Source organism: Monomorium pharaonis, chromosome 8 (genome assembly GCF_013373865.1).
Source record: "Monomorium pharaonis isolate MP-MQ-018 chromosome 8, ASM1337386v2, whole genome shotgun sequence".
NCBI lineage: Eukaryota > Metazoa > Arthropoda > Insecta > Hymenoptera > Formicidae > Monomorium > Monomorium pharaonis.
The window spans coordinates 21,130,519-21,155,880 of record NC_050474.1 but is presented as its reverse complement, the minus strand read 5'-3'; the positions used below and the strand labels follow the sequence as shown (position 1 = coordinate 21,155,880).

The 25,362-nt window shown below is 40.4% G+C and overlaps 1 protein-coding gene and 1 long non-coding RNA gene across 9 annotated transcripts in view; one reads left to right on the top strand and one right to left on the bottom strand.

Moving 5' to 3' along the window:
* LOC105836922 (tyrosine-protein phosphatase 99A) overlaps window positions 1-25,362 on the top strand; it is a 282,921-nt gene that overhangs the window by 91,820 nt on the left and 165,739 nt on the right. For 7 of the 8 annotated variants that reach the window (XM_012681300.3, XM_028190075.2, XM_036291454.1 and 4 more), the window contains exon 3: window positions 4,168-4,476. In XM_012681300.3, the coding sequence (XP_012536754.1) occupies window positions 4,173-4,476 (304 nt within the window). In that variant the 5' untranslated portion in view covers window positions 4,168-4,172. Of the gene's footprint in view, window positions 1-4,167; window positions 4,477-18,947; window positions 22,385-25,362 lie in introns of those variants that run through there. The other variant, XM_036291455.1, reaches the window with a different exon arrangement.
* The window catches only part of LOC118647166, a 30,911-nt gene continuing 27,572 nt past the window's right edge, over window positions 22,024-25,362 (bottom strand). The window contains exon 2 of the long non-coding RNA XR_004964473.1: window positions 22,024-23,563. This is a non-coding gene — a long non-coding RNA (uncharacterized LOC118647166). The remainder of the gene's footprint in view (window positions 23,564-25,362) is intronic.

Genomic DNA, 25,362 nt, shown 5'->3' with positions numbered 1-25,362 from the left:
GCCGTGAAATTTCGAAAAATTACCACGTCACGTGTAGCCCTCTTTCATCCTGGGGGAAAGGAGAAATTTATGGTTTTTCGTAAGCATGGCGGCGGTAATCGGTATGGAAACTTTTTACGACGTACTTTTGATAAAGTTCGAGAAGTAACGAGGCGCGTTCGGCTGCCGCCGTTGCCGCTGTTGCTGCAGTTGTTCGGAAACTCTCGCGTGCGGAGCAGCTTCTTTTTCCTCCCTCCTCGAAGATACGACGGTAGAATCGCGTGCGAAATTTCATTTCCGCGCTATGGGGGAGGACGCGCGCAAGTCGAACGCGATCAAAACCGCACCGCCGCACGATCGGGGATGAACGCGATGTATTTTTCCGTCACGACGATCGTCGCGCGGCGGCGCGGGCGTTATCCACCGTCGAGAAACTTTCCACATTATGTTAACTTACGCGCGAAATGGACCACCCGAGTTGAAGCGTCACGTGAGGGTGGGCGACACGAAGTTTGGAAACGCGCTCCGCGTGTGTCTCGCGGAGATCCTCGTCCCATTTCGCTCGCTCTCTCTCTCTCTCTCTCTCTCTCTTTTTGCTTCTCTCCTTCTCCTCATTCCCTTCGCGCAGTTAAATTATATCGATTACACTTCGAAGTTCGCACGGAGTACTGTATGCACACGTATAAGCGCCGGAGCGCGGCATCTTTCTTCGACTGCTATTATTTTACTGCACAGCTCTCGCGCACGATCGACGTCTCTAAACACGGGCTTTCGAGCGCGAATCGCGTCGACGAAGGAGAGATTAGTTATTAGCTCGTGAAAATTTACGACGTTAATATTCCGAATTCGCGACGAAATGGCGTGCGAAATTATGCGAGCAACCGGAAACCCTTTTGTTCGATTCTCTCGATATTATCGCTCGATAGCGATCGCGAATTCGGCTCGCGGGAAGGAGAGATGTCCGCCTTTGTCCAGGAATTTCTTTCGCGGCCTTTTTTTTTTTTATGTTCTGTTTTTCATCGTCAACCGCCGTACGCCAAAACACGCGCGATTACGGTTTTATTTTCTTGGGCAATCTGCCGTGTCGATTTTACGAGCGCCCTGCGACCGCGAATGCCTCGTCGAAATGTCGTCGCGGGCACAAACGACGGGTGATTCTCGTTGACGGAACCGATGCGAACGCGTTACCGTTATCGCGCGATCGCGTCCACGTTTATGACGTTTTCTTTTCTGTTTCCCCTTCGTCACTTTTTGCTGCCCCCTCCCTCTTGTCGCGCATCGCGCGGCGGCTATCGGAACGATCGACGTCGTTAACAGTTGCAGATTACTTTCCCGCTGCGCGTTCTCTCGCTGTGTCGCAGCAACGTTCATTTCGACCTGCATTTTCGTTAATCTTCCCTGCGCATGTTTTTTTTATTCGTAGAAGCGCATTTCGTCGAAAGCTAATCGAGAGCCAACGTGGTTTGCAACATACTCCTTACGGTTTCGTGGATTGGCGATGAAACGCAACGACGTTAACCGTAAGGGCAAGTGCATGTAGTTCGAGTTTTTACAGGTATATGGGAAGCTTTGAGGAGCAATGTATGCTTTAAAATTCCGTTGAGGTATCTTCCGACACGAAACGTTTCCCAGTCGACTCATTTCGTGAGCAACTTAGACGTTACGTTTGAAGAAATTTACTTTAAAACTGAATCGATATCATACATAAATATATATATTGTATAATTATATATATGCAACGCACACATAGAGAGGACGAGCAAACGTATTGGTTCGATAAAATATCTTGAGAAAAGACATTAAAATTGTATGTGTTTTTTAAATACAATTACTCTAATTCTGCATGTAAAAATATTAAGGTAAAGTTATGAAAAAATCAATAGTCTACAAGATATTTTATATTTTTATGTCGAAATGTGCCAGAATAAAGTATAAACTTTTATAAACGGTTTTTTGGTAAATCTATCTTAGTACTTTTATATAGAAAAATCATATTATATTTAAAGAAAATCGTATAATTTTCTTTTGAAAAATTGAAATGATGCTTGAAGAGTTATGTTTTTCGAAAATTAATTTTATTTGTTCCCTTTCGTATACATAGAACATGTCATTTTTATTTGAAAATATTTTTGTAAAGAGCTTCTTGTTTTATTATTAACATTCTTACCTAACGTGAAACATCCTGTATATATATGTGTATATATATGATAAGACAGCCATCCGCATTCATGACTTCAAGAAGGAAAATGAACTATGTAATTAATTTTCGATATATATTTATAGTACGAATTTCTGTGCTAAGGGAAATTTGTAATCGACATATTAGATATTTAAGAATATTTATATTGAACAATTTGATTTGATTTGATATTTCATAATTAATAAGTAGCCGCGTTATTTAATTCAATGTCTTATTTTAAACTATCGGAATGAGTTATGATGGGTTTATTGATTAATGAGCTAAAATGGGAGTCTTTGGCACATTTTATAAGAGCACTTTATTGATTATGAATGTCATTATCATGAAAAAATCTCATTTATTTTGACAGAAACGTATATCCGAAAAATATACGACGATCAAATCTATCAGTTTCTCTTTGATACAAAACGGCTAGATTTAAATAATTTTGACGAATCAGGCCATCAATCAAATAAAATTGTTATTCGTGAAAACGCAATCAGAATATCCCTTTTACTTTAAAGATTAAAGAAATAAAGTGGAGGGAAGAGAGAGAGAGAGAGATAAACATTTTGCTATAAAAATAAATATAAGAAATATAGTCAGCGAGGCAAAATGTATTTTGCATTTAAATTTTAAAAAGGAATCAAAGAAAAGAAAACGAATGGAATAATTCAATAGAATGTGAAGAGAAAATTCATCGCGAGAATTTTCGAGGATCTAGGAAATATTATTTTGCAACAAATTTGTTATCAAATTTAGGCAAAGGTGGATGAACGGGGACGTCGTCGTGTAGTTATACGTCCAACGATGTAGCTCAAAGGGCGAGCTGTGATTTACGTCGATCGTAAGAGAAAGAGACCGGATACGCCAAAGGAGCATGCTTGGCAAGGTTCGAACTTGCACTTTATGCACGTATGAATACGTACGCGTGATCCGAATACCGTTTTGCGGGATCCGCGTAGCGTAAGCTTTCCGAGGGCTTTCCAGAGATTGCGGAGGGAATCCCTTCGTGAATTACCTCACGATGACCTACCGCATCGTGATGTCCGGCGCGCGGTTTCGCCACGTACGATCGACAGTTCGCCCCGCGATACAGGAGAGCGCACATATCCACACGCGGTACATATACGGTGTGTCTGTAGTGCTTACGAAATCACGCGCGAACTCCCGGTCTGTCGTCCGTTCGTGCATGGATTTTCATAGATTTTCCGCGGACAACTCGGTGTTTCCGTGGTTGGTGCCGGAGGAAGAGAACGACATAGCAATGCGTGCGTGGCGGGAGCACGTTCGCGGGCGTGTATGTACATCGACGGTACTCCCGGTTGGAGGGGAAAAAAATTGAACTTGTTAGAAAGAAAATTGGATGCCTAGGTACTCGGCGATTCTCTGCGATGCAATATGGCGTAACCGTGGGGCTTATTCTCGCGTGTAGTAGTAGCTAGGGCGTCGTATATTTTGCAACGCAAATTACGATCCGGCGCGGCCGCGTGAAATTTTAAAAGTCGATCGGAAGCTATCCCGCCACGATGTTGGCGGTACTAGCGCGTGCATTAATCCCTTCAAGTAGATTCCAAGCGTTTATCCGCGAGCGGACTGCGAAGCAGTTTGCCGTTATGCGCAACAAGATCACTCTTTGTGCCGCGCGTTTAAGAGTATTGAAATTTTTCATGGAACATGAGAAAGTATGCGTGCAAGAAGAAAAATTGACGCGATCGACAACGCGGGCCCTGTGGCGGTCAGAATTTTTTTTTTTTTTTTTTACATCCGGTCTTACGAGGAACCAGGAGTGACATGCTGTAAAGTAGAAGGATCGGTCGTCCGGTCATTCACAGATTTTATTCGCTCCGCGTTGAAATTGTCCTGACGCAGGTGAATCCTGAACGTTAGACCTAGATACGTTTCCACGATTCTCATTCCTGCCGCAGCCCGGCGATCGCGTTTGTTTTTATTGCAACGATAACGTTCGCCGAGTACGACGAGTGTAACGAAAGGATCTATGTCCGCAGATGCGATGAATTCGTTGGTGGAGGACGTCGTCGTGGAAGCGGGGAAGAACGTCACGTTAGGCTGTCCCGGGGTGACGGAGGATTCGCTGGTGTTGATGCTCGAGTGGCGGGCAAACGGAATGCGGCTGCTCGAGTACAAGAGCAGAAGCACGACTGTCGTGCGGCGAACAGAACAGAACAGAATGTCCCTGTCGTTGAAAAATTATTCGCTGCAGCTGCATCCCGTCACCTCCTCCGACAGCGGTATGTACGAGTGTCTCGTGAACAACCGGAATGCGCCGGAAGCTGTGATCAAGCTCATCGTGCGAGGTAAGTGGTGAAATGTTTTTAATCGCTTTCCGTCTCTCTTGCGCTTCCCGTAGATGTGTACTTTCCGTGGGAATAACCCCAGTTGGATGATACAGAACGCTGACGTTTATTAACAACGGAAGCTCCTTTAATCCGAACTCACGTCACATTAAGGGGTATATAACATTAGATCCAACGGCTAAGAATAGATAAATCAATACATTTTTTAATTACTTTCAGCTTTCTTTCAATTATTTTATATATAGGGTATGGCACATATTCTAAAAAAGAAAGTTTATTAATACGCTCTTATAAAAATCTGATAAAATAACCGACTCTATAATAAAACAGTCTCGTTTTGTTATTTATGTACTACTTGCAAATTTCTCGCGTCTGCTTTCGATTTGGTCTGTCGCGTTCGCTCAATTCAATCGTCTTCCTTATCATTCCTAAATCTCATCGCGTCTCGTCTTATAACATTTTCGCTTTTCTCTAATTATAATTAATTATCGTATTTTGTCGTTATTTCTCCTTATTCGTATTTATTTCTTATTGCTCACACAATCACGTACTTAAATTTGATTATCTAATGATTCTCTTAATTTTTAAACGGTTATACATATTTCTGTCTATACATCGCTCGATAAAATTTTTCATATTTATGAAAGTGAGTTTGAATTAAATAATGCAACCGTGTGTATTTTTATTATAATTAATCTTAAAAGAGAAAATTACAAAATGATAAAATTTCCCACAATATATGAGATTTAAGACTCTTTAGTTTTTAGTCCGAATGTCATTAGTGAATTGAAAACTCGTTCTGTATCGTACTAAAGCCGTTTGGTACTGCACCAATAAGGTCCATCTAGACGGTTACGTTGCACTTTTGGTTTCATTACTCGGGAGATCTATCTTCGTTAAATTTATAAATTCTGCTTATCACTTATAAACTTTGAGCACATTATTAATTAACTTACGGGATACCGCTGTGAAATCATTGGATAACATCTCTGTTATTTTAAACAAATTGTTTTAAATATTTGTTTTAATACTTTTTAAAAAATATTTTATATTAATAATAATTAAATCTTAGTTTTTCATTATGAAAAATAACACTATCTAGTTTTACTTTTAGTAACATCAGTGACAATAACGTATAGTTATACATTATAGATATTTCCTATTGTATCTGATCGAAGGAGATATAAAAGTTCGAATGCGATTCTTCTGTTCTTAGTGAGTTAAAAAAGAGAAAGAACTTACTTGCCGCTCTTATATTGCCTTTAGCTCCGTTAGCTATATATTGTATATATTATATATATTATATATATTATATATATATATATATATATATATATATATATATATATATATGGAAAGAATTTTCCGATACACTGGGATTTCTTACAGCTCTACAATTTTATTTTCTCAAGTTCTTGAAATCAGAGACAAATATTAAATCGATCGCCTACTTATTTTGCATTAAGAGAAAATATCACTTTAACCGTTTTTAAGTAACATTGAAAGGAAAAACGAAGAAGCTCCAATAAATAAACTAGTAGAGATGTGCGAATCAAGGCTTTTGACGCTAAATCAAATTGAATTGAATTGAATTTCTTTGTTCGAATCCGAATCTAGCCGAACAAAATTTTATCTGAATCGAGTCAAATCAAATCGAATTGTTGAAACATAATTTTTAATCGACAACATTTATCATGCTGAATTTTAAGACAATTAAGAATATTATATAAAAAAATAATATTGATTATATAAAGTCTACAGAAAGACATAAAGTCATTTTTAAAATATAAATTTTATAAAATTAATATATGTGATTTGTATCTCTTATTTGAAATTTTCGAACAATTTGAATTTGAATTGTAGAAGTTCATATCCGAATCAAATTGAATTAGTTGGAATAGTTCGTATACATCTTCATAATCTAGATAATAAATTGCATTAAAAATTAATCATAGATATTGAGGTACGGAAATATTTAAATTAATATACTCGTACATGATTGCTTTTGTGATGATGACAACATGTTATCCAAAATCGTTATGAATCCACCTCCCGGGACAAACTAAATTAAATTCTCCCACGCGAATTGTAACGAGTCCCCTTGGGATGCATATACGTAATGTCGCTGATGGTTCTTAAACCCAGTTTACATTTAATTTGAGATATCTTATCTAATCGAAGTTTATTTGTCTTACGTTATCTTATCTAAAGCCTGAGTTCGTTTACTTAACAATCGAAATTTCGGTTTTGCGCGATCGATTTTCGATGTTGGCATTTTCGCTAGACAATCGAAATATCCATGACCCATTCATTGTGGTTACCGATTTGCGTTCAATGAACTAGTTCATTACTAAACTCGGTGAGTTTACGTAAAGTTTGCCGTGAACTTTGAAAGGCAGACCTGTCCGGGTGGCAACACCACCCTTCTTAACAACCCCGTCGTCGCTCGTCGAGCTTCTAATGCTTTATTTTAAAACCGAGTCGCACCCTCATCCCCTCCACCACCCCCGCGTGGAGTGTTTGCCTTAAGTATTTACGCCTGATTTGAATTCGTCACGTGCAACCCACCGCGTCAAAAGCAAACTTTTCCTCGGCATCCTATAGACGACGACGGCGACGACGACGGCTGGAATCATGGGAGTACGCGCGGCATAACTTCAAGCGGCATAAGTTTGGCCGCCGAACTTCACCGCAAAAAAAAAGAAGGAGAAATGAAACGGGGGCCCTATCGCGTGTTATGTCACGGTGATTTGCATTCAATGCACGATCCGTTACTCAATTTGACTAAAAAGTTTGCCCAAGCCGCTAAAACAACGTGAAATTACGCCCCAACCGGGCGGGCGCGTTTGCGTATAATAACTCGCCGCGAGCGCGAAGGGTGAACTTTGTGCGACGCGACAATGTGGTACGAAGGAATCAATGTACCGCTCGCGATCGGAGATGACGCGAATTTACATTTTTCACCGTGCCCGATATTAAGCGACGTATTCGTATCGTATCTTACAAGATGTGTATATACATACATACATACATACATACATATATATATATATATATGTGTGTGTGTATATATATACATATATATATATATATATATATATTGTATAGATATATAATGATGTATGTGTACATTCTATCGTACGTGCTTCTACTCGAGACTCCGGGCACGTAACACTTGGGTAGTAACCAATATTCACGTTACGTCAACCATTAAAATGAACATTTTTCAAATCTTTGCAATAGAAGCGTACGCGCACGCACCTCTTGAATACATTTTCACTTACGAGATCGATCCTCATATCTGCCTCATTTCTGATTCTCGTGAAGTGTGCATTGAAAAAATTATGAATTACGTACGCAAAGGAGAAAAAAGCGGGCGGATGATCGAAAATAAATTTTTCGTATTATTCGCCGCCGTCGATCTAGTAGCTCGTTTTCACAAAAGTTTCCATATTTTGTCTCGTGAAATAATAAAAGAACCAAACTCTTGCATGTGCGATGCAGGTATTTTAATACTTTACGATGAAAATACAGGACCGTGTAACCATGAAAAATAATAAAAGACATACTTCCTAATTATTTCCAGTTTGCATTTTCAAGCTGCGGTTGAATTTTATAAATATTGCGTGCTTGCGGTCTAGAGACTATTCACTGCACGGTTACCAAGTTATTTTCTCGTTAAGTCGGCAGGGTCGCCGATTTGTTTTGATGAACGAGCATCGGTGAGAGAGGGTGGCGGATACGTGTGCCACTCTTCGAAACGATATCGCGGACGTACAAAGAGCCCAAAGGGAACGCCCGGAACGAGCTTCGAATTATCGTCTCTCGAAGCTTCACCGCGGGGGTGGTAGCAGGGACGGTGTTGGTTGACTGCAGCTATGAATAAGCGCGAGTCGTTTAACAGCGTGACGTTTTTTCGGCTCGCGGCAAAACAGTTTCATTCATATGCATGACGGGATACGCGGTTCGGCGTGAAAGGGAACGAGATGGCAAAGCGCGCGCGAGAGAGACAAAGGCAGGAGGGAAAAGAGAAAAATGAGAATGAGAGAGAGAGGGAGGAATAGGGAGGAACCTTCGCGGAATCTCGGTAGCGGCTAACGAGTCACGATTATTCCTTCTACTTCGCTTAACGAGCAGATGCAGATGCGAAAACCGTACTCGCTGAGTTGCCGAGTTCGGCATTGATCATTCATTGTTTTTACATTTTGTATCCCAGCGAGCTATTCTTGGACGGCATATCTGGGGCGCGAGCGCAATGAAGAAGGGATCAATTTTAATATTAAAAAAAAAAAAAAGAAAAGGTAACGTCGGTAATAAAATACAGACGGAAACGCTCTCATTTCGAAAATGCACGTAGAAATGTAAGAGGATATTCTTATGCATCACGTGCAGATGACGAGACGAACCGAGTCGAGGAAAGAGTAGCGTAGCTTGACTGGGTGATCCGAGAATCGAGTTCGAGAATGGATAGAGGCGGAAAGGGAATGTGCTCTTGATGGAACAAATAAAATTGTTCTCCTTCGGGATTACCGTGCTGCATACACTCGCATCTGTGTTGTCGTCAGGATCCGCGAGAGCTTCTCCAAGATCTCTCCGTTCCTCCTCTCTCCGCGCTTTCCGGTCTTTCCCTTTTCCGCGTTCGTACCGTTTCCCCTCGGTTGATTTTCGTGCAAGCGAGTCATCGACTTCGGTCACAAACCGGAAGCTAGCGAAAGCGTAGCCCCCTCATCCCCCGACGGCAGTTATTCCTTCGGTAGCCGCGAGCGGTGTTTTTCATTCGGCCGTCTCATTTAAGATCGTGACAACGACTGGAGATAGAACGGTGCATGCTCGGCAAATGGCTCGTACGATTTTATTTGATGTCGGAGGCGAAGGGATCTCCTCGCTGCCAGCAGCCAGGTTGTGTAGGACAGTCGATTCCATTAAAATGTGCATCCAATACTGTAAAACGCAGGGTACTAATGCCTGTCGCGCGCAGATGCACGCACGACTGATCCTTAACCACGTTAGAAAATGCATGTCGTCGTAATCGAGATCGACCTTTTTCCACGGAGATACGGCGCGCCGTTGCTGTAGCAGCACGACTTTCGCAAATTTACTTGCGAGACATTTTTTTTTTTTTTAAGATTCGAAAAATATGACGCGCATCCATTTGTGTTGTCATGTCGAAAATTTCGATTTGCAAAAATCCGCCTTGGAAATATTTTATTGCGCGATTCCGCGCTATCCTGGAATTTTTTCCGCATGTCATCGCACATTTCTCGTATTTTGCGAATTTACACGTTACCCCAAAAATCCGCTATATGTACATAGCGAGTATCGCAGCTTTTTTTTTTCGCGACGTGGCGGATATCCCGGAGCTTTGCAGCTCGTAATACGATTTGTAATACGTACAGCGGATAGAAATACGGCCCTACGATAAATCCCTAATAAAATATTTCAAGGGTATTCAAAGGTATCGCGCATCACGCGTATACTTTCTGTTTCTGATTAAGGGTGTTGTTTCGCGTCGGAGATTGAGGAAAGGATCAAAGTCCGCGGTGAGATCGAGATTTATTTTACATCGCAAGTATACACTGATCGCCCGGGTGAACTTCTGCGAAAACATTCTTATTGGTGGAGTGAGTTTCTCTCGTGGATTTTACTTCCAGGAGGCAGTACATACTACCGCTCTTTACTAACCGGCAAGGCAGAACCGGTTGCAATTCGAAAAGTTCGAAACGATTCGCCGAAGAGTCGTAACGTTCTCGGATTAGCATGCCATTCGTTACTTGGCCATCTCACGAGTGATCGAATGCCTCGAACCGTGTATACCGTTTTCCGGATAGACGCCCCCGACGAGATAAATCATTTCACCGCATCAGAATGCGGTAATTAATGCGTGCTTCCAATTATTTTTATCCAGCCTCGAGAGCGTGTCGCGATACTGATAATACAGGGGGAAAAAAATATTTGCGGAGTAATTTCTAGCTTCCTCGTGTACAAATATACGGTTATAATTACACCAATTTCTATTTTTTGTACCGTTTGTACAGTTTCATGCAAACAGTTTCCGTTTTCGCCGTTATTACGCTTGACGTGCGATAAAATACAGTCTAGAAGATTAAATTAATAATATAAAAATAAAATTACAATAGTGGGTCCATAAATCTAGGGGAGGAACAAAAACATATTGTGTAGTTGTATTAAGCCAATTATTTTACAGCCGTTATGTACATAACGTGCGCATAGGGATCCTGCCGCGTAATATCAGCTTTTATTGCGGATTTCATCGATGGAAATAGAACGAGATTATTTACGTGATTGCATTTAACTTGTTCTATGACGTTATGGCTGACCGGTTGATTTTATGAGATAAATGACTAGCCGCGCGTCGGGCCTTGAATAAAGGCAACGATTTAACGCGCGAGCACGGTGCGCACCGCGATATAAATGTGCTCCACCGACTGGAAACTACTCCGGTTTCGAAGATAATGAAGCGTGCGTTGAAAAATGCCAGCTTTTTCTAAGCCAAAGCGCACAGCTTACTTCGACAAATCTTTCGCGCAAATTGCTCGCGTTGAGCTTTAATACATTTTATCACCTCTCCCTTGAAACGTGTCGCCGACTTTCGAGATTATTTCCCTGACACTCACCTACCTGACTCCGACATATGTAGCGTGTACCAATAACACGTGACGCGATATTTTAACAGAGATAATCAATAATAAAAAAAAGAACGGTACCTGTAAAAAATGATCTTGATAACGATTGAGCGGCAGAAAAAATATTCGATTATAATTTAAAACAAATTTTCGAAGCTGTCGGGTCTCACGGATTTTCGTTTGCAGTTGCTGACTGTATTGCATATAAATGTGCATTAAGAATAAAAATTAACCCTTTTATTCTTAGTACGCATATGTATGTTTAATACAGTCAGTGATTGTGGAAGACGAAGATTCGTTAGACGCGAATAGTTTCAAAAAATTTGCTTGCACCGCTATTTACGGTAGACTCTACGACGTTGCAGGATTCTTCTTACGATGTTTACGGAGGGTAATTTCATTCCTGTAAATAACGAACTCTCGCTTTAATCGAGTTCCGCGAATAGATCCGCGAGAACGATGACATAACGCAATGAATTACGTGGCTTGGGACACGGTTAATTAAGTGGTATTTAATTCGATGATAAGCCCGTGAGTAAAGCACTTTCGCGTAGAATAATACTAATACACATTTATTTTTAATTAAATTAATTTCTTAGAATATACAAAGAATTTTCAACAATTCAGCGCATTTTAAAAATAAATGGGAAATGATAATTTATCGAGGGCGCGGAGAGGAAGGAAAGGGGATAACAATTGTAAACGCTAACAGTAGCAGATAAACCATAAGAAATGCATCACGGGATTATCACAATTGTGCTTCATCTTTCGTTGCATTAATTTCTTAATGAAGTAAAAGTACTCGAGCCAATTAGAACTGAATAATCAACAATATTAACTCGCTTATATTTAGTATTCGATGAACGATCGCCATAGATCGCGATTCTCTTTTATACGACCATTAATGAATCGGGCGACGCCCAATTGTCATTATGTCTGAAAGAACGAGCCGGGGCAGCCGGGATAAGTCGAGTAAACTCGAACATTAGACGGCGTTCTTACTTAGCTAGGAATCGGGAGTAAACTGCTCTTTCATAAATTAATTTCCATTCGTTCCCGGCTAACGAAAACTTACGGCGAACTACGAAACTAAAACCGCAGCTGCCGCCGCGATGGCCGCGTCTCCGTCGCCTGATTTATACGGTGGCTATTCGTCCTTTATTGCAAAGGACAGTCCTTTATTTCAGGCAACGGTCTTTTAGATTTATTAAATTTATTTTTTTGTTAAACTCAATTTTATCCTTTATTTAACAACATTATATTCTTTCCTAATTTACGCTGCACTTTCTGATGTAATAAGCGAGGTTTTGCGAAAAACAATCGTCAAATTTAGTTTTATGCGATGTAACTTGCTTTTTGTATTGTAACTTTTAATTTTTTACAATTAAACTTATTCAGTTTAGATTTGTTTTCACAATTTAGCGCTACCATGGCGATTGACGAATATTCGTGTTTTAAAAAGTTGCGGTATGATTCATATTAATTATTTATTATTGGAAAGCACATTAGCCAACTCGTCGCTGCTTTCGAAAAAAAAAGCAGCCAGTTGCGTCTTGCGACAGCCAATGACTGTCGAGCTTCAACTAGAAACTAGGCGCTCATTGGCTGTCGCAAGTCGCACTACAAATTATTGTAGACGAGGCTTTAATCATTATTAGTGATCTGCCTTGTATTCCGGATTCTGCCTTGATTCCGGGCGTTCGTCGCTTGCAAATTTTTTTTGACGTCATCAGGATTGAGATATCGAGACATTTTTCATGTCTCGGCGAGGTCACGGCTATTAATCTTTTCTCGGAAGCCGCGAGGTGGCCCATTGTTTTCAATCTTCGGTGAGTCTTTTGATCGCGTCGGCGAAGGACGTTGCGTTCAGGAAATCGCGTTTGACTTATCGTGTGATTTCGAGTGTGTTTTGACGGCTGCTCGAAGTTTTGTTTTCCGTCGCTCCGAGGGGAAAAAAAAACGTTCGAGCGAGGCCGAGGCACGCGCCGGCACGCGCCGAGACTTTTTTCGATTCCTCGAAAACGTCGATTCTCGAAGTGGCCAATCAGCGACTCGCGAGCTCGCGACTCGCCTCATCCTTCTTCCCCCTCCCCACGCATCGCGTCTCAGTTCGGTCGCGAGGACACGGGCGTGAGGTTGTGTCATTTTACCGCTCCGTGATCGCGCGTTTTTCCGTCGGGGCGATCACTCCCATCCCGTCTATTACAGTGTGCCGTGTTTTTGAGAGATGACTACGAAAACACAGTGACGGTGTCGCAAGTGAAGTGCACTCGATGTCTCGAATGTGCGTCGCGTTACGGTTCGTAGCATTCGTAGCCCGTCGGTCCAGAAGATTTTCACATTACTTGTCTCGTCGATATAGAAACTGATTAAGATATTAAGAGCTCGAGCCTTGTTTACGTCGCGGCCAGTCTTTTTTCTCGAAAAGTTATTCGTATCGAGTGGCCGGTGAATTGCCCCCCCCCCTCCGCTCTTCACTCCTTCCCTCGCGGCTGCCCGAAATTTGTCGGTGTTTCGGTCTTGTCGGGAGACACGATGTCGAATGCATAAAGTCATATTATTTATCTCGCGATCGTGCATCTTCTCGTCCGTCCCAAGCGAGTATCGCGAGCAACGGGCAGTGACTCTGGGGTGTCCTTGTTAGTCCGCGCGAGGTGTAGAAAAATGCAAGTCACGTCGGCTGTGAAGTACGCCGGATTTCAGTATCGTGTGAAGTGCGTCGCGTTCGACGGCACACGTGACGCATTCCAGTTCGCCCGTCGCCCGGTGAAGATGGTGGTTCCTCCGCGTTCTTCGTTTCGACGTGTTAATCGACGTATTAATCAAGATCTGAAAAGTGCACCAGATGTCCAGGCCTCGCTAGCGTTTACGTCGTGGCGAGTTTCTCTTCCTGAAAAGTGCATCGTCATGGTCCTCGCTGTTTCGCCTGTTATTTCCGAATTTTCGGTAAGTACCTCAGTCTCGTCGGAACGCACGAAGTCATTTATCTCGCGATCGCGCATCTTTTTGCCCCGTCGGAAACGAATATCGCGAACAACGGCAATCACCTTGGTGTGCTCGTTAGTCCACGAGGTACGAACAAAAAAAAGTAGGTCCACGGAAAATAGAGTAACGTAACGCGTTAACGCGGAGGATATTCGGATACCGTAAAGTACGTTGCCTTTCAGTTCGTAGCGCTGCTGAAAGATGGCTTTGCGTTCCTCGTCGATGTGTCAATTGAGATAAATTTCGGGAGGGTACTTAAAGTTTTAATCTAAAAAACGCATTGACAGTGCCGCACGAGGAGGAGCCTACGCGCCCTGTGGTTTTTATTGATAACTAATTTGATAATGGAAAAGATTCGTAGCCGCTTGTAACACTCCCCTGGAAAGTTCTCGAGCGAGCGAAGTCCCTCGGCTTTCGGCTTTCTAGCAAATTATATGCTCTTCACGAGCACTCGATGTTTCTCTCCCCGGTTTCCATTTCGTCGAGCGCCCGCGCGCGCGCGCGCGCTCTCTTTCTCTCCTAGGTTTTCATTTCTTAAACTCACTCCGCGGGAGAGAGTTATCATGCTCTCGCGAGAGGCAACCGGAGTGGTATGGTGTGTTGTGCGCAGGTAGTAGTTCCCGACTTCCGGGATTAATGCGTTTCTGAAAACTATCTTGTAAATCATATTCGTCTAAAACGCGGGAGAGCAATTTTCCCGTCGTAAATACAGGCAGCCTTTATTTCACGCAATTTTGATTTACGCGAGGTGCTCCGTCGAGCGCAAATACACTCTCTACTGCGTTAATCGCGAATATTCTAATAAAGCTACTCTGCATTCGACGTGCGTGCGCCGCGTTGCCCTTACGAGAATCGGCACGGCGAATCGGCAAATCAGCTTGATGTAAATAAAATATACGTTGCGCGCGAGGCCCCATAATTACTGTGCTTCGATAACGCATCCTCGAAAGGTTAATTACAGCCTAATCCTGTTACAAAAACGTTAAAATTGTAAAGGTTTGCGAACTGCGAGCGATCAAAAAATAGAGAAATTTGATCACTTGAGACATTTTATAATTTGTTTAAATCTGTTTACAAATCTAAACAAATTATAATATTCATGAAGAAGTATTTATCAAATTTTAATAAATAAGTATAGCCGAGCAGACTACAAAGAATTGAAGCAAAATTGATTATTGATTATTGATTATAAAATGAAATATATTTAATAATTATCGTCTTTTTTATTAAATTAAATTGTTTTGTTTTAATTATAATTTTAATTTAATTTAGAATTTTTATTTTTCATTAAGTAAGTAGTTTATAATTTAATTTTTATATCAGAAAGTATATCGTCGAAATAATATAATTAATATATTGCAGTGTCATTGTTACGTTCTCAATTGTATTTCTTGAATATTTAATATATTTGATTTTTATTAATACTAGCAAGTTATCTTAAATTTCTCCGATAATTGTTATATCATGCAATTAATATTTTATTATATGTTAAGACGTCTAAAAAATGACAACAATTGAAATAGAAATTTCTCGCGCATATATCTCATCAAAATCAATGCTTAAATATGCTTCAACATTAAATATAGATTATAATCTATTTTAGCCTACTCATCTTGAAATAATGAATGTATAAGAGAGGACACACATTTAGCTCCGGCACGTTTTTAGCTTGATATACATCTATATTTTATGTACCAAAAAAAAATGTTTTGCTGCTACCGACAGATTTTTTGATGTCAATGTAACGTTAATTTTTGTTTCTGCTAGAATGTTAGCTGCCACGTATAGAATTTGTAAATTCTGCTTCTGTCAGTTTAGTCTGTTAGATTAGGTATTACATATAAAATATTGCAGTATTTTTAAATTGTTTATCTATCTCAGCTAATTTTTACACACATATAGTTTTTATTGAAGTTGCAAGATTATTGTTTGTAGTGTATCCGATATAATTTTTATTTAGGTTCATTCTTCAATTAAAAATTACAAGTGCTTCTTAACTTTTACCAATACGAGGAGCGAAGCTGTAGTAGACTGTGTCGTAGCTACGTTTATTTAAAAAATATAAATGTGCACCAGTTGCAGCGCTTAAAGCGTGATTAATATTTAATATTTCCGGAAATAATTATCACGCGTGCGTGAAAAGTAGTTTCCGAAAAAAAATTTGTCTCTCGTTTGAACTTTTACAAAGCTCGTGAGAATCTACTTTTTACACGAGTGAAAGCCCGGTCATAAATAAATTATAAGATAACTTATTTCACATATACCTAGATAACCAAGCGTGATGTAGCATTTTGAGCAAACTAATGTGTTGTATATGTTGTTATAGATTTGCTATACATTTGTTGACATCGGAATAAAACACATTACGAATTCAGCAACATGATTACTTATACATGTAATCAGTTGGGGACATTTAAAAAAAAGAAACGGTCAGCAATACATTATATTGTTTGCAATATAACAGCAACATGGCAACAACAAATGATTGATAACAAATTAATGCTGACAGGTTGCTATCAATTTGCCATTGTTAAAAATAGAATTCATACACAGAAAAAAAAAGTAATATAGTCAATAACATATGTGATTGCGGGCTGCCAACTACATAAAATACTCAATACAATAATATTTTCTATTAATGCAAGTACAATGTTGATACTGCAATAGCACATATTATTGTATTGAGTATATCTGTAATTGGCAGCCCGCAATAACCTCTTATTGAATATATTTCTTTTTTTTTTCAGTGTATGAGTTCAATCTAACAGTTATAATGCTGTCCCACCTTGTTCCGAGTTTGTCTAAATTAGTTACCGCACGATTGTTGGCAACATAACTGCAACATCAAGACACTTGGCTATCGGGGTAATTGCTCCGCCGTCGCCTTTCAAGGTCTCGGTTCGCGCGCGAATGTAATCTGAAAATCCTCACGAATATTTGCTTCGATAATTTCGGTAATCTCGGCGAATAGTCGCATTCGGTGATTCGTGGTGTGTCGCGACCGCGTGTCGAGCGGTAATTCGGCGATAACAAAGTTTCGTCTCATGTTGGCCCGTTTGGGGACCTACACGGAAAAAAAAACCGCACTGAGAGCAAATTCGTCGGCAGAATTAACGATAGCGCGGACTGATAATGCCGATCGCGATACAACAGAGAAACGATGACGCTAATAGACGTACGAAACAACCAGTTGTGTCAACGTGTCGTAGAGTAATGTGACGACGCGTCTCGAACCGGTCTGATGCGTGATGACAGCGCGCAGAGATCTTTCGTACACATCACGCGTCATTACGCCGCGAAGAAACGAGCGTTTCAAGGATAAGGCCATTTTATCGCGTCACAAAGTCAACGACATACTTCCCAAGAACATTCGTGCCGAATATTCCGCCTCTCCGTATGTTTCCTCGTGCTGTTTGTGAATTTTTGCCGAGTCTCGCGCTACATAAACGCTTATCCGGGTAATAAAATTTGCCACTTAACCGATTGGCTATTCTAACATTTTCTCTCGAGTCATTAGAATCGTTGCAATTACGAATCCTGAAAAATTATTACACGTACGATTTCGTTGCTCGCGACGCGAAACCGTTGCGACAATATTGACCGCTTGTAAAAGAAAAATTCATTGCGACTCTCAACATTTTCATATTAGAATTTTCGACTCTAATTAATCTTCAGAATATGCTATTAAAGTATCGTGCGGCGGTTGTGGGATACCCTTGTATTCCCGGAACGCGTAACTTTTGCTGCAAAAGTGTGCTGGAAGCACATTATTCACGGAGATTTCTCGAAATTTCCGGCGCAATTGTAGCGCATATCGATCGGCAAATAATTCGAGAGTTTAAACTTTTACTTAAAAAAAAAAAAAAAAAAAAAATCGATTGAAATGCAATAAAAAGGTTAAATAAAAGTGATATGACGGAGGTTTAAAAGAAGATGTTACAACAAAATGTTGAAACGGGCACATTTGGAATTATTTTCATCTTGATTTTGCATGTAACGCAGCGATAAAACAATTTAATGTAGCGCGCAATATGGAGCATTTTTGTTCAGAACGCGTACAAAGAGAGAGTCTTCCCTTTTAATGTTCCGAATGGATGCGCCAGTTCGTGTTTTTCGTCTGCAATGAGTTCAGATGCGTCGTTAGAATTGTCGTGCAAAGTTTCCCAAATCGGTCGACGGAGCTCGGACAGAACGCGTTTTTGCGTGCGGCTAACATCGCAATTTCGCGATCAGCGGAATCGCTAATCCACGCGCGCGGGAGGGAGGGAGAGCGAGAAACGCGCGGGGTGCAAAATAAAGAAGCTTCCGTCTCTCTCCTCGGTGGTGGAGGAGCCGACGCGACCAACGTCGCTTTTCTCGTTACAAACTCATTAGCCTAAGCGCATGTGCATATACGTACACGTTAAGAGAGAAATGTGGTTAAATTAGCTATAAACTATAGTATACGCTGACAGCAACGATTATTTACAGCCGTCCTAACATGGGCAAGGCCGAGTCTTCTTTTTTCCTCTGCGATCCCCCGCGAACATAGGATTACGGTTTTGAATTTCAATTTTACGCCGCTGTCTGACAACGATTTAATAATTGACAATTAAGTTTGGCGATTTATTTAAACTCAGTAGTTAAAAAAGACTCAATTGTACGCGAAATATTATTAGTAAAATTGAAAATAAATGTTTATTGGACTAAATTTTTCAACGTGATTACATTTCTTCAGTTCAAGTATTTATGCATTTAATTCAAATACATAAAATACTTGAACTCTGATTTGAGCATTTACATATTTTACTGAAATACATAAATACTTGAATTTAAGAGATTAATTAAATTGAAAAATACTCAAATTAATAACTTTTTTCTCTTGTATAAAACTATCATTGTTAATAACGATAATGAATTGTTTAAATATTGAATAATGATGTAACTTTCTTTGATTGTTTTCAGTATAATCAGTAATTCTTTTAACTACAATTGAGATTGTAAAATATTATATCAACAGCCATAAAATAGCAAGTTTGAAAGCATTCGTAAACGCACTCGTCATTAATTGACCAATTTTTATAATTAAAAAAAAATTGAATAATGACCCTTAGATTCACATAAGCAAATAAAATCGATACCGTATTTCTTCACCGCGGGCTATTTCTCATGGTTAATAAGGTGGCATGGCATGTAGTGAGGCGTTGTCACTTCGGTGACGTGGCCACCACGGCTTTGGAACTGGACAATCATCAGCCATCCGTTCGCGTTATGGCTTAACGCTTACACCATATTGAGCTTAAGAGCCTCTTCGTGCCTCTCAGGCTCTTTAAAGGCTAAGCTACCCAATAGCACCATATACCCGTTCTCTCATATTGCCCGCTAAATTCTAATATCATAGAACCTTCTGCTTTTCTTCATTTTGATAGGAAGAGAGAAAAACCCGTTACCGTTTCTTTTCCTCTCCTCGTTTAAAAATATATAGACTTTATCGGACCGTGCGCGCGGTGAGATGCACACGGCATAAAAACGCCCTCTTATTCTCGTTCCGCGTTATCGAGGTATCACTCTTCGAATTCACGGTGCATTCACAAGCGCGTATTGAAATTGAATCGCAACGTCGCCTGTGACACCTCGCGAATATATATTATACCTTCCGCGGAACGTGGGACGTAATGAAATATCGATAAACACGGAACGATCGCGGAAGACCGTCCTGGGAAGATTGTCGGCGACAGTGCGGAATACCGGGCAGACGTCAGAATTTCGAAACGGACGGAGGCAGATCCGGGGTAGGATCGCCCACGGCGGATGAGATTTGCAACGGCAGCGTGGCCCAACGCCCGCCGGTTTCGCCAACGTGATGCGTTGCATTATTCACTTCTACGCTAGGGTGTAACGCGCGACCACTATCGTCCGTTTCGCCTTCCTGAAGCCCGTCTGAAACCTCCGCGGCTTTCGGACTAACTCCGACAGAGGCTTTGGCATCGATACCGCGAAGCCACCTTCGACATTCGACCCGGTGGTTTCTGTGCTCGGTGCAATTAATTCCTTCTAAGTGACGACCGTAGAACGACTACAACCGCGTCACGTCGAACGTGACTTTTTTTCATTGTCAATTTACGGTGATAATTAATTTGATTGGCTCGGAAACATTTCCGCGATAATTGTCAATATATTCTTGATTTTTTTTTGTATCGTTCCCGAAAATTAAACAATCCTTTGATGTTCTTATTTTTAACGATTATCTCTGTATTATTTTTAATTATAATATTGTTACTTTATTGTTACTATATATTGTTACTTTAAGTAAAACAATGGAGTTAGACAATTTAATTGAAGAAATATATTAAATTGGACTGAAATTTAATTTATTATTTACTAGATGCATATATTAGGTGAACACAGTTCACTTTAAACTAAACAGTCTTGTTTCTTGTTTCATAACTACTTGTTTCCATAATTAAAATAATTCAATACATGGAGAAATGAAAATACCAAAATTCTTAACTTATTTAATTTCTTTAATATCTAACTGTGATCCAACAATTAAATACGATTATAATTTAATCATAAATATAAGACATTAATTAGGATAATTAATTTAAAGCAATTCACGCGTAGGAATGCATAGAAAACATTAATAGGAAGAATGTAAAGATTAAAAGTCCATTACTCAGAATCTCATAGGGATTTGCGTGTATGTTAGCGTGGCAATTCGAAGCTTTCAAATATGTCAAGCGACATTACTTATCGATTCAATATTGATACGCCGCCATCAATGAAATACTCCGCTACGTATTCGAGATATTACGAAATCCAGGTCTTTATCTCTCTTTTCCCCGCTCTTTATCTCTGCCTTTCACATATACGTGGTACACGCAAGTATTTCAACTATGTCGACTACAAAGTTCCTTTCGGTATCGACAACCACACGGACACCCGCGCGCGCTTTGACTCTCACAACGAAACGTATAAATGCAGCTGCGCATTTGACTCGGATTGAAATTTTCGGTGAATATTCCTCTCTCTCCTGATCTTCTGTCCTCTGGATTTCGCTGGAGATTTTCATGGTCCAATTCGCGCTGTTGTTCACTCCGATGATTCGCCGTTGTGGCGAGTCTCCGGTATAGGAGAAAGACAGCACGCGTTCCATTTCTACCAATTTCTCTTTTACTAAACGTAACTAACTGACGAAAGTCTTTATAACAACGATACATAAAGCGGCTAATTCCATTATTATAAATTTAAGGAAGTACGCAACTCTTTTTAATGCGTATCTACTTGATTTATCTTGGCAATTATTAAATTCTTCCTCGTAAAAGTTTTGTTCGGGAAATTTATGCAACAGTCTGCTTGTATTTTTCCGTTCTTTTTCGTAGCTTCGTTGACAACTTCTTCGACTATTAACGAACTTTTAAATGTTTACAGAAAAACGGACGTGCCGTGTGCCGAATATTATTTCAATAATTATCCCGAATAAGCACAGTGACTATATTTTCTCAGGGAGAATAAAAGACAAATGTAAAAATTTTAAAGTTTTCCTACGTGTTTTCAAATTAGTTGTGACTGTCAGAAATCTGCGCGTTGCGAAGTTTTCTTGCGCAGTTTTCTGATAGTTTGAAACTGATTTGAAAATCTGACATGGATTTTAAATAATAAGAAGTGAAAACGGATCTAATCAAAATAATTTGAATTAAACAAAAATTGAAAGAAACACAATTTGTTCATTAATACGATTTCAAACATTGGAATGCTGATTAAAAAGAATTTGATTGTATACTTAAATTATTCCTCTATTTATGTGCTTTCGAAATATGTACACCGAAATTTTGATCTATCTCTTCTGCAAACCACCGCTCTCTCCCCCGAATGAGCATTTACTTTTCTGATTACGTACTTATTTCAAAAGCGACAGCTTGTATTTTATCGTGATAAGTTTTTTTTTTTTTTTTGTTGAAAAGCGCACCAAGGTGACCAGTCGTTTCCTTTCCCTGTTACTTTTAAAGTTTCGGCAAGAATCTCAGAGTTTCATCGCGGAAACACGGAGGTATGTGAGATCGAAGTATCTGTCGGAATTCCACGGTTTCCGTGTCTCCATTCTTTTATGTATATCAAGTGAATATTGCGCGCGAATCGCGTATCGGGATTTAATCGAATCAAACAGGTGATCGCCCCCCGCGTGTTTTCTGGTTCGCGTGATTGCCAGTGACAATGCGAGAAAAACTAAGGACACATGCTACAGCAGAAGGAAGGAAAGGAGAGAAAAATGAGGCTACGACGACGCGACGCATCGGTCGGTGAGTGAGTTACTTGTTGCACTGTGTTTATTATTTATCGCCAGATTTCAATAATTTGATTAAGTTTAGTTAACTGAACGTTTATTATATATACGTACATTACGCCCGGGAAAGTAAAAAAAACCTGGAATTATCAGGAAATTAATTTTTTATTCTTGAAAAGTGTGGATTTTTATGTGATTTTATTGATACTCAGGAAAAAGTTTAGGAAACTTTTAAATTTAAATTCTATTGCTTTTTTCTGACAAAATGTTTCTTCAATTATTTTTTTCTTGATAATCGATTAACAATAAATATTAATTCATGTGACACCTCTCGTGACTTGCGAGTTTTACTTAGAAAAATTTGTGATAATAGAAGACAATACATCGTTATAAATTGGTATTGTTGATCACTTTTCGAACTTTGTACTTTATACGGGCTCCGTGTATATCGTAAATTGATCATTATATGTATGGTTATCATATGTTCTTTTTCTTCTCCGTTAATTGAACCTCGAAGTGAGCATCCAAGTTTCTGACAAGAACAGAGTGCTGGTTAAAATACAGATTGCGAATTGGTTGGTATCACGAGATTCGTGATACCGGTACACGAGGGTTAGGTACACGAGCGGTGTGACGCGGCGAAAGAAAGTTTTCGGTTTCATCGCACTAACGACATCGTTAAACATAGCATTATACCGACTGTCCGTCAGCGATCTTATCATGATAATATAGCGGACGACATAATCGGGATAATGTTCGCCACTAGAAGCAGGTAGAGGAGGAAGATCCTCTCTCCGATCGCGAGGAGAAGAGGGCCAAGCGGGCGGAAAGAAGGTTAATTTTACACGTAGAAGACAAAAGTTCCGGTGAACTTTTAAAGCATTCAATATAAAGAGACCGGATCGCGAGAGCGCGCGCGAAAGAAAGAGAGAGAGAGAGAGAGAGAGAGAGAAAAGCGAATTGCCCTGGAGGTAGATCCGAACTTGTGCAAGAAAAATTGTATCAAGGGTCCTTGCAACCCGAGGGAAATTTCCATATAATAATTAGATACTTAAATTACTCTAATAAAGGAGGATCATTAAGTCGGATATCCGGCCACCTACCTCTTGGCTTCCTTTTCGTATTGCTACAGGCGAAACCACGAGTCCGAGTGTATGCTGAGTGAGAGAGCGAGTGTGTGAGAGAGAGAGAGAGACTTCTTCCCTCTCTGTGAAATATTTTTTCGTGATTGCTACTTTATTTTGTCGTTTTCTCACAGCGTAAAATAACTTCTGTAAGAGGGAGAGTAAGAGATCCAAAGGAAGTGCGCGGTAGCGTATCTTCTTGCACGTTATTACAGCCGACGTGAATAATCGTGAATTATTGTTATTACAGACTTATCACATCCGTCTTAGTAATTAATTTGGTGGAGGGACATAATTTCGATAATTGCGCCAGTGTTATTATTTACATCGTGATTATTTGTTTTAACGAAGGGAGAGTAATATATTATTATTTTATAATATATTTATTTTCCCGCGTGATAACGATACGTACATTCAATCAGGGTGCATTCATTATGGAAACGTTGACAAAATGCGAAATCGCTTCATTACACGCGCGCACGTCGCGCTATTAATTTGAACGTTTACAACTCGTCTCAACTTTTTCTTCGTCGGAGGATTTTCGCGTGCTGAGCTTGTACTAATTGGCCGGTGCGCTCGGCGCAACAGCGCGGATTATGCTAGTTAGGAATTCAGCCTGCTACCAAAGTTAAACTGTACCGATGGCAGAGGACGCGTTAAGATTCCACACGCTTCCCTCGCCTCGGTGAAAGAAATTCTGGGAGAAAGGAGGAGAGAGAGAGAGAGGGAGAGAAAGGAGGATGGAAAAAACAGAGGCAACGCGGAGAAGAGGAATAAAATGAATAAAAGAAAAAAAATCGATTGAAAGAGGTGGTGTAAGATGCGGAATAATAAATACGATCGTCTTCGAGCCGAATAACGAAGTAAAACTAAGCGGCGTTTAACTCTCATTCCTCAATGTATAATATATTATACGCGAGAAGAACACGCCTCTATCTTTCCCCTTTTAAAATAAATTTGCTCAAGCACATAGATTGACAAAGGCGACCGTCTGCTACGCGCGAATCAGCGTCGCGAGAAAATGTCATCCTTGGTCCTTTTGTACGGGCGAGATAGCGGATGATTCGGTTCGGTGAACTAGTAAGCGCCTCTGCACTCGAGGATTGCTCCAAGTTATTACGACGTCATTTCCAGTTAGGCAACTATAGCTGCTCTCGGGGTATGTAGGAGGGCCGCAATATGTCAGGCGATTGTAATCGTCTTTGGCTAACAAGAAGTGCTACTAATCGAGTCACCATAAATACCGTATGTAATACGCGCCTATCCCCGATCGTATTGCATAATCGGCGGAATTTCATTCTCGTATCTGCCAAACGGGGAAACGAGCGCGGCGCGGCGGGAACAAAATTTACAAGTCTTTCCCGTCCAGATAACCCCCCCCTCCAAAAAAGAAAAGTAAGCTGTTCCCACGGGTTGCACGCACATATAGCTACGGTCGATCGAAAATTTGAACCGCGTCAGGCTCGCGTTCAGATCATTTCGGGAATGAAAGTCATTTCCCGATAAGACCCGGGCGCTCCGTTTAAACTCCCGTGCAATTTCTGCGAGCATTGATCCGAAGTTTAAGCGGAGTTCCCTGCGAACAGAGAAACCGGGGGAAGTTCACGTTTACTAGCTTTAGCCTACTTTATCTTAAGCGCAAGGGTAGCGGACGTGAGAACACAGAGGGAGACGTTCGATGTCGCGACGGGGAGTAGTTGTTATAGGTTCCCTTTATCTCTCTCTGTGTCTCTCTCTCTCTCTCTCTCTCTCTCTCTCTCTCTCTCTCTCTCTCTCTCTCTCTCTTGCTTCGCGTTTAGTCACCCCGAAACGATCGCGTGTGAATATCTGGACGGTGCTGTACACCACGCTTGACTCTGGCAGTTTTCCA